This window comes from Microtus oregoni, unplaced genomic scaffold (assembly GCF_018167655.1).
Source record: "Microtus oregoni isolate MIOR12 unplaced genomic scaffold, Mior012 000006F_ref0000085, whole genome shotgun sequence".
NCBI lineage: Eukaryota > Metazoa > Chordata > Mammalia > Rodentia > Cricetidae > Microtus > Microtus oregoni.
In genome coordinates this window covers 50,268,247-50,278,141 of record NW_024543065.1, presented here as the reverse complement: position 1 = coordinate 50,278,141, position 9,895 = coordinate 50,268,247, and the positions used below count along the sequence as shown (strand labels likewise).

The window sequence follows — 9,895 nt, the reverse complement described above, 5'->3', positions numbered from 1 at the left end:
ATTAAAGGCGTGCTCTACCACTGCCTGGCCGGCCTCAAACTTGTGATCCTCCTGCCTCTGCCTCCTTCAGCAAATCCTACCGGCGTGCGCCACCACAACCGGCCAAGTCACTTTGTAACAGACCAAATCTGACACTGTGGCAGCTTTTGTTGCAAAACCGCAAGTACTTGAGCTTCTGCTAATTCAGGCAGTGGGGTTCCGCTGCAAAACTTAGCCAAGGCAGGCAGAATGGGCCTGTGTCGCCGAGTGTGTCTCGGACTCGGCACTGGGGCCGGAGTCACGAACTGAAAAACAGCACCGGGGAGGGTGCTGTGTTAGCTAGCGGGCTACCCGCTTGAGTCGGGGGCAAAATAGCCCGACGTTGGACGCCAAAATGTAACGGCGTAAACGAATGCAGACAGAGTGTAAATATATATATATATATATATATATAGCTTTAATGTAGAAATAGACTTACAGAACCACCGTTCCCGCGGAGACCAGGAAAGCAGAAGCAAGCGCTCGGAGCTTGCTCGCCAAATTTATAGGCAGACATTAGCCCGAGGCGAACACGCCCCCTAAGGCGTGTTCTTATCCCTACAGGCTGTGTCTCAAGCTAGTTGCGTGATAGGGGTGGTAGTCTGGAGGTGAAATGAGTCAGTTGCATAATCAAGGCCAAAGGCCACCCTTCCACCTCAGGATGTATAAAAGCAAACCAATTCAGCCATCGCCATCTGTCTGTCACCCTCATTGCCATCATGCTGGCCTCTGGACTGCTCCTGGTGACTGTGCTGGCCTTCCTCATCATTCTGGTCTTCATATCTGTCTGGAAGCAGAGGAAATTTTCAGGGAAGCTGCCTCCAGGACCCACCCCACTGCCCTTCATCGGGAACTACTTTCAGCTGAACACAGAGCAGATATACAACTCCCTCATGAAGGTGCCCCTGGGCAAGGCGAAGGGTAGAATGGTGGACAGAGGGATGCCCAGTTTTCATAGAGGCTTTGTAGTAGGGTATTGACCCCAGGGGGAGTAATTTTAGGCTGGTAGAATTGTGAAGAGTCAGCAACCAACTCCTAGGCATGTGAGACCACATCTTGGGGCATCATATCTGATAAGTGTTAGAACTCCAGAGAAATGAATCCCAGACCTGTCATCAAGGTATGACCTCTTCCCTCTATCTTTGCTCATCCTCCTCCATCAGATCAGCGAATGCTATGGTCCCGTGTTCACCATCCACCTGGGGCCTCGCCGAATTGTAGTACTATGTGGACAGGAAGCAGTCAAGGAGGCTCTGGTGGATCAAGCTGAGGAATTCAGTGGGCGTGGTGAACAACCCATCTTTGATTGGCTCTTCAAAGGCTATGGTGAGGGAGACAAGATGCATGGGAGTGTGGCAGGGAACAATTGGAAGGCTTTAGTTTTCCCTGTCTTCTTCTGGACTCTTCCATTCACATCACTGCCTTCTGCTGTGAGGGGTATGAGACCCACTGTTTCCTAATCTTCCTGTCTTTCTGTGCCTGTGTCTCCTGACCTCCCTCCCCCACCACATATACACCACCCATGCCTCCTCTTCCTTCTTGGGATTTTCCATCTGAATCCTGTGCCTTTAAAGAGCTCTGGAGTTTTTGCTCACCCTACTCCATTATTCTTAGCTTCTGTAATTGCCCTGGATGCTGTCTTTCTTCTTTTGGACTGCTTTCTTTGTCCACTGCCAGGCCGTCACAGAAATCTGTTCCCAAGCCCAATATCCGTGGCAGCAATCTCACTTCTTCCCAGACTCCCTTTGTCCTCTCTCCCTATTTCCTTCTCTTCACTAGCTCAATTATAAATGTTTTACAACTGTATCCACCCCCAGATCTCCCCAATCTCCCTTCTCTTGCCTGTGCCCCGTTCCTCTCTCTCTGTGCCTCTGGCCTGGCATCTGTTCTCCATCTGTCTACTTCTTGCTACTGTCCTCTAACTCGCTCTTGGGGAACAGAGCAAGGGAGTGTTAGTAGTCAGCCACATCTCTCTTCTCCCACCTCTCCTTCCCCTCACTCTCCGTTCCAGGCTTGGTCTTCAGCACCGGGGATCGCGCCAAGCAGCTGAGGCGCTTCTCCATTGCCACACTGAGGGACTTCGGTTTGGGCAAGCGTGGCATCGAGGAGCGCATCCAAGAGGAAGCGGTATTTCTCCTGGAGGCATTCCGGAAGACAAATGGTAAGCAGAGCTCTGCAAGTTCTCAGGACCAACCAAGGGGAAGACACCCTAGGAAAACAGAACCAACATCCAGGATGGGAACTAGGCTAGGGAAGACTATTTTGGTCTCCCTGTGAGGCCTGGTGTCCAGGTTTAGACGGAGTTGGAGGACTCAGCGCTGTAGCGCGTGCTCATTTTGAATTATCTGATAAAAAGAATCTGATGCTATCCCATAGTGGAAGCCTTTCTCCCACGTCTCGCTCTCTGTCCTCTTCCTTACCTACAGGTGCTTTCATTGACCCTACATTCTACCTGAGCAAAACAGTGTCCAATGTCATTAGCTCCATCGTTTTCGGAGACCGCTTTGACTATGAGGATAAAGAGCTCTTGTCACTGCTGAAGATGATGACGGGAAGCTTCCAGTTCACAGCTACATCCTCTGGGCAGGTAACTTGTTTTATCTTATCCTACCGCCCCCAGACCACAGCTGCCAGCTCATTCCAAAACTGCCAACCCCCGTTTAATAGGTACCTTCAAAGTAGTCCGACAGTTGCACCTGAACTATACAGTCTCAACAATTTAAACTGAAATCAGAGCCAGCAGTACAGTCAGGCATTCACACACATGCAGAGAGAGAGAGAGAGAGAGAGAGAGAGAGAGAGAGAGAGAGAGAGAGAGAGACAGGGTCAGAGACAGACAGAGAGAGACCTATCTCAGCTGGGCAGACATTACCAGGACAATTCATTTTACTTTCTAACCAAGGTAGCTACAGGGAGGCCTGCTGAATGCACTAGCCCCTCTTAGTGCCCAAGTGCCTGCTGCAGCAAAATCCAGGTCACTCAAATCATGTGCCATCTGCAAAACGTAAGGAGCAAGTCCACTGGACTATGTAGATGAGCTCTTTACTCAGCCATGGAAATACCTAACCCCCTGAATCTCTAAGCAAAATTTCTACACAGACTGTCCCTCAAACACCCCAGTTAAAGGTCCTCCTGCACAGCTCACTCACACATCTAAGTGGGGTCCTCCTTGCAGCAGTTTTAATAGCAATGCAGGTGAACATGACTATCAGCACTACCTTAAAATACTTATTTTTTTGTTTTTTTGGACAAGCATATATTGTGCACTGAGCCTATTCACCCCCATATCCTCTACCTTCCCTTTTCTCACACCTCCTCCTCCTTTAGTCCACTTTGACCCCTGAGACAGTTTCTCTTCTCCTTCCAAATGATACACATATTTGCATAGATATGTACACACACGATTTACTGTATGTATACCACAAATGAAGAAAAATACTGAGTTATTTCTCTAAGACTGGTTAAATTTGCTTAATAGAGTTATCTTCAGGTGGGCCCACTTTCCTGAAAATGCCATAGCTTTGTTTTTAATGGCTGAAGAATAATTCAGTTGTGTATATGGATCTCACTTTCCTTCTCCATTATGCTGCTTTTGAACACTTAGGTTGATTGAACAATTTATCTATTGTGACTATCTAGCCAGCACTCATTGGATGCTGGAAAGCCTGTTAGAACTCACCAATCCAAACCCCATTAGTGTATGAAGAGCTGTCCCCAGCTGAAGTCACCAATCTCCTAAGCATCTACATAGGTAACCCCTACCCAACCTCCTAAACATCTACATAGGTAACTTTTACCCAAAGACTGGATGCTTCCCACCCTAGTCTCACTTAAACACCCCAAACCTGCATGTGTTCCCCAAATCCATCTCACTTAAAACCTTGGACAATAGCCCTCAGGCTTAAACTATAAGAAGTCTGTTGCAACACAGCCCCACCTGGTGCTTAAACTCCTGGACAGTCGATGTGTACATCCCTCATCCTAAGACAGATGCCACATCTTTTGGGTTTTGTCTAGTGACAGTTGCCTTGGCTTCTCATCCCCTTCCCACCATCAGCTCTTCGAGATGTTCTCTTCAGTGATGAAGCACCTGCCGGGGCCACAGCAACAGTCCTTTAAGGAAATGCAGGGTTTGGAAGATTTTATAACTAAGAAGGTGAAACAGAACCAGAGTACCCTGGACCCCAATTCTCCAAGGGACTTCATTGACTCCTTTCTCATCCGTATGCAGGAGGTAAATCCTGAAGCCAGGGAGCATGATGGGAGGTTCAAAGGCAAGTAGGATGAAATCAGGGGCAGGTAGGAGGAAGTTAACAGAGGACAACGCATCAGTCCTCTGGCTATAATCCTCATTCAACATCACTGTTCCATCCACTCTCAATTGTTCTCAGGAGGGTGTGCAGGCTAAGAAAGCAGCCAGTACACAAGGATGTCATGTTTCAGGCACTGTTTTAAAGGCTTAGTTTTATTCACATATTTAGTACCCACAACTCTTGAGAAAGGTTGTGCTTTGAATCCCATTCTACAAATGAGGAGGCTGCAGACTGTCAATATAGGTGACCTTCTGATATCACAGCAAGAAGGCCATGCATCCTACCTCACTGACTCGGGCTGGTGCTTTCAGCTAACATACCATTTGCCTTTGCCTGTCCTCATAGCCATTTACAATTGTGTGACCTGAGCTTTACTGTGACCTCCTACCTGTTTGTAACAGATATGGAGATTTTGTCATTGTTGGTTTTAAGACAGAATCTTGCTAATGTAGACCTGACTATTCTGAAATTTGCTGTGTAGGCCAGGCTTGCCTCAAACCAGTGGCGATCCTCCCAAGTCTGCTCCCTGGAGGCTGGGATTACCGATGTGTGTTGTCTGGCCAAGAAGAAACTTCATAAACTCTGAAATGCAGTGGGTTGAGGGGAGAAATTTCTTTAGGGAATATTAAGGATTATAATTAAAAAATAGTTTCCTGTTGCCTAAAACTCATTTTCTGAGGGCTGGAAAAGTGGCCCACTGGTTGTGAGCACTGACTGCTCTTCCAGAAGACATGGGTTCAAGTCACAACACCCACAAGGCAGTTCATAGGTGCCTGTAAGTAGTTTCAGGGAACCCAGCACCCTTGGTAAAACACAAAGGCACATTAAATAAAAACTGGCAATTTAATTGATCATTAAAGATCAGACAATCAACTAAGTTATGAATGACAGAAGAGCACTAGATTAGGGCACTGGATCACTTCCAAACTTCTCTGGAACGTGAAGAGAAGCTGTCATAGCCAGAATCCCCCTTCTCTCCTTGTTCTGGGTCAAAGAGAAGTGAATTAGGGCATGGAAAATGGTTAAAAAAGAAGGGCACCAAAAGCATAAGGAGTGTATTGGACGTGAATTCTTCCCTTCCCACAGGAGAAGAAGAACCCCAATACAGAGTTCTCCATGAAGAATTTAGTGCGGACAACACTGAACCTCTTCTTCGGTGGTACAGAGACTGTCAGCACCACCCTTCGCTATGGCTTTCTGTTGCTCATGAAGTACCCAGATATACAGGGTAAGGCTGCATGGGAGTGATATTGTATATTCTAAACATGCTTCTCTGGTCATCAACAATATTCTCAAGCTCTCTCAAGAAACTGGACTCTTAGATAGCTACTCCCTTCTCTGCAGAGACAGAGAGAAGCTGGTGGGCACCAGCCTCTAGCTGTTTTATCAACTTGTATGTTGCTCAAGTGAACCTCAAAGGACCCACTTCCCTGTCCCTAAGACCCTGCCTAAATCTCCTTCCAAACAATTCTCACATAATTCTGCTATGATCCAGTTAATATGAACCTTGTCCAACAATGCCTATGACTCGCATGTACTGAAAATGATTGACAATGTCATGCACTGCTTAATGGCCTCCATCTAGTTCTACACTTTAGGAGAAGGGTCTGCTTGTTTGTCCCAGATGCCCGGCTAGCTTAGCCCCAAAATAACCACACAGAAACTGTATTAACTAAATCACTGCTTGGCCCATTAGCTCTAGCTTCTTATTAGCTAACTCTTACATCTTAATTTAGCTTATTTCTATTAATCTGTGTATCACCACATGGCAGTGGCTTATTGGGTAAAATTCCCAGTGTCTGTCTCCTGGTGCTCCAGCACTTCTTCCTAACTCTGCCTCCTGTCTCCCAGCATTTAGTACAGTCCTCTCCACCTACCTAAGTTCTGCCCTATCAAAAGACCAAGGCAGTTTCTTTATTCATTAATGGCAATCACTGCACACAGAGGGGACATCACTACACTTTTGCATTATCATCCTTATGGTAAGGTCTTGGACTCCTAACCACATGCCTTTTCTTCTCAGCCAAAGTCCGAGAAGAGATTGACAGAGTGATTGGCAAGAACCGACAGCCCAAATATGAGGACCACTTGAAGATGCCTTACACGGAGGCCGTCATCCATGAGATCCAGAGATTTGGAGACATAGTTCCCATGGGCCTGGCTCACAGGGTCACCAAGGACACCAAGTTTCGTGACTTCATCATCCCCAAGGTACTGACTCATCTAGTCTATAGTAATCTCCAGCCTTCTACATGGCCCTGCAGGCCCTCCTCCTCATTAGAAACCATCAGTCTTCTCTCACTTTCTTAGTTACATGCTCTCTCTGCCACCACTTACCTCCATCTTCCTACACAGAATCTCCTATATCTTGGGTTTTCTCCCAGACGTTCTGACCCAGGAGTTTCAACTCCATGTCTTTCAGTCATCAAGTCTCAAGACATAAACTCAATTTACCTAGATCTCCTGTCAGAGACAGGAGTGACATGTCTGTCATATATCCTGTTTAGAGGTACCTAAATCCAATACTCTTCAGTTCTTGACTTGAGAGACATGAAGCACATATCCTTCAACCTCCCACCACAGACCACAGACCCCATTCATCCTGTCTCCTATAACATGAGCCCCACATCTCCTGTCTGAAGGATGATGATCTCACATTCCTCAAAGTCCCTCCCTGAAAACCCCCTCAACTCCCATATATTATATTTATGTCACCCCTATGGGCCAGCAGGACACTCATCCAAATCTATCTTATCAATCAAACCTTCCTCCTCCACAGGGCACTGAAGTGTTTCCTATGCTGGGCTCTGTGCTGAAGGACCCCAAGTTCTTCTCCAACCCCAAAGACTTCAACCCAAATCACTTCCTGGATGACAAGGGACAGTTTAAAAAGAGTGATGCATTTGTACCCTTTTCTTTAGGTAAGAGGTCACTGTCTAGTGCCAGGCCACTGCTCACATCAACAGAGATAACTCATCTGTATCTTTCCATCTTGGAAGATTCTCTTGGATCAAACCCCAAGCCAGTTGGCTGCAACTCCCATATTTTCCAAGCACTGAACCATGGAATTGATGGTCAAGCTGTAGTGATAGATTAGGGGAAATGAAGTCTCAAACTAAGTCAGAGGTCACTCTCAGGTCACACAACCACTTCATAGAAAGAGGTTACAGCTGCCTGTGGTGGCACTTGTCTAATTTAATCCCAGCACTCAGGAGTCAGAGACTAGAGGATTCTAGTGAGGTCAAGGGAAGCCTGGTCTACAGAGTGAGTTGTAGTATAGCCAGGGCTGTCACACAGAGAAACCATGTCTCAAAAAATCAAAAAAAAAAAAAAGAAGAAGAAGAAAGAGAAAAAATAAGAAAGAAAAGAGGGAGGGAGGGAGGGAGGAAGGAAGGAAGGAAGGAAAGAAGGAAGGACAGATGTTGCTACATGACATCCATACTGGAGAGTACCTCTCTAGAGAAAGGAATCCACATTTCTCGTTGTTACATCCTGGTGAGGATCAACTCACCACAAGTACAAAACAAACTGAGGCTCAGAGATTAGAGCCTTCTTTAAAGGTCTCAGCCCTTCCTCCCAGAGAGAATACATCCAGGGATTTGCTATGAGGATGATGTAAAGAATTGGCTTCACACTCCTTGTCTCTTCTCTTTAGGAAAACGGAATTGCATCGGAGAAGGACTGGCTAGAATGGAGTTCTTTCTCTTCCTCACAAACATCCTGCAAAATTTCCACTTCAGGTCTCCACAGGCACCCCAGGATATTGATGTGTCCCCTAGACTCCTGGGTTTTGCCACTATCCCACCAAACTACACCATGAGTTTCTTGTCCCGTTGAGCCAGCGCTGGGTAAGGGTAAAGAGAAGGATGGAGATTGGGCTAGTGGGGGATTGGGACTTAGAAGGGATCAGGGGAACAGGAGAGAGAGAGAGGACATGATAGACTTGCTGAAGACAGACTGCCACTTCAAAGGCAGAACATGAGAAAGGGGAAATTTATCCTATGTTATAAATAGTAATAATTATAATAGTGATAATAAAGTAGACATTATTTATAGAATAAGTATTCTTTGTCAAGTGGTATGGGAGGTCCAACTGTCTGTGTGTTGCTTTTCTTGGTTAATGAATAAAGAAACTGCCTTGGCCTGTTGATAGGGCAGAACTTAGGTAGGCAGGGAGACAGAATTGAATGTTGGAAGAAAGAAGGGCAGAGTCAGGGAGACATCATGGATCCACTGGAAATAGACATGCTTTGCCGGTAAGCCACTGCCACGTGGCAATATACAAATGAATAGAAATGGGTTAAATTAATATGTAAGAGTTAGCCAATAAGAAGATAGAGATAATGGGCCAAGCAGTGATTTAATTAATACAGTTTCTGTGTGATTACATCGAGGCTAAGCTAGCTGGGCAGCTGGGATGAACAAGCAGGCCCCCTCCATGTTACAGTCAAGTTTATGCTAAAGAGTCTTGTGATCTCAAAACTCATAAATGCATTGGAAGAGAAGAGAATTCATGTCCATTTTACTATTGAGGCACATTCTTGACCTTACAATGTTTCCTTGGTCTAAGTTTACGGAAGTCTCATTGATTCCAAGAGCAGTAATACTTGAACGAATTATCCATGTGCATTGTCCATGGGCAGATTTTCAAATGTCACCACACATTAGATAAAGCAACAAGAACTCAGTCTACTACCACATCATCCTTCCCAGAGGTATTCAAGAGCTTGGGGTGGGGCACCAACATGGTTTCACCATCAACTCACCTACACTTTGATTTACATTTGTAGAACTGATTACCAAGGCATCATCACTCAAGCCTTGTTCATTAAAGGCATTGTGTTCAACTCAGAATCCATTGAAGAACTGAAATCAGGTCTATTAATGAGGTCCTTGGTGGAGAAAATACATTTTCAGAGGTGGCCAGGAAATCTTAGGGATAGCACACTGACATGAGTGTGTGCTGATTCATGAATGTGTGTGTCGGTGCACATTGCAGGTATGCACACGACCACATCTTCTGCCATGAGTTAGTTTCCAAAGGCCAAGTGTTTGCTTACCAACCTGGGATCAGAGCCAATCAAGAGTTTTAGAAGCATGTGCTCCAGTAGTACTAGTATAAATCTGATGAGTGGAGAACTGAGCAACGCACAATCTCGATGTCAGTGGATACATCAGCTGCGCCTCTTTTTTTATTTTTAGGATGTCAGTATCAGCCAGACCCAGGAGGGAGCAGGGGTATCAGGGCATTTTAAGATGCCATCTTTGGGAACTGCATTGCAAGCCCTCCCTGGTGGCAAACTCCAACCCTACATGCTGCAGATGGTTCCTGGGGGACTGATGGAGAGAGGAAGAGAGTGGGAAAAGATGGTTCAGTTGATAAAGTGCTTGTCAAGCAATCATAAGGACCTGTTTGGATCCTAAGCACCCATCGAAAGTCAGGCCTGGTGGCACATGCTTGTCACCCTAATGTTGGGAGGGGGTTGAAGACAGCCCAGTCCAATCAGATCATAAATTATTAATTGAACTAGAGATCCAGTCTCAAAAAAAAACCATAATAGAGA

The 9,895-nt window shown here is 45.9% G+C and overlaps 1 protein-coding gene across 1 annotated transcript; it reads left to right on the top strand.

Annotated features, from left to right (window-relative positions):
- The first annotated feature begins 737 nt into the window (after positions 1 to 737).
- On the top strand, positions 738 to 8,534 carry LOC121449523 (cytochrome P450 2A5-like). The gene is made up of 8 exons (XM_041654002.1): positions 738 to 927; positions 2,030 to 2,179; positions 2,445 to 2,605; positions 4,076 to 4,252; positions 5,418 to 5,559; positions 6,355 to 6,542; positions 7,111 to 7,252; positions 7,987 to 8,534. Exons 1-8 carry the CDS (start codon positions 738 to 740, stop codon positions 8,166 to 8,168), a joined length of 1,332 nt encoding a protein of 443 aa, XP_041509936.1. The 3' UTR covers positions 8,169 to 8,534.
- Positions 8,535 to 9,895: the final 1,361 nt, after the last annotated feature.

Coding starts and splice junctions, on each gene's coding strand:
- LOC121449523 (XM_041654002.1), top strand. CDS start 738: ATGCTGGCCTCTGGACTGCTCCTGGTGACTGTGCTGGCCTTCCTCATC. Junction 928..2,029: donor CCTCATGAAGGTGCCCCTGG/GCAAGGCGAAGG, acceptor TCTCCGTTCCAG/GCTTGGTCTTCAGCACCGGG. Junction 2,180..2,444: donor GGCATTCCGGAAGACAAATG/GTAAGCAGAGCT, acceptor CCTTACCTACAG/GTGCTTTCATTGACCCTACA.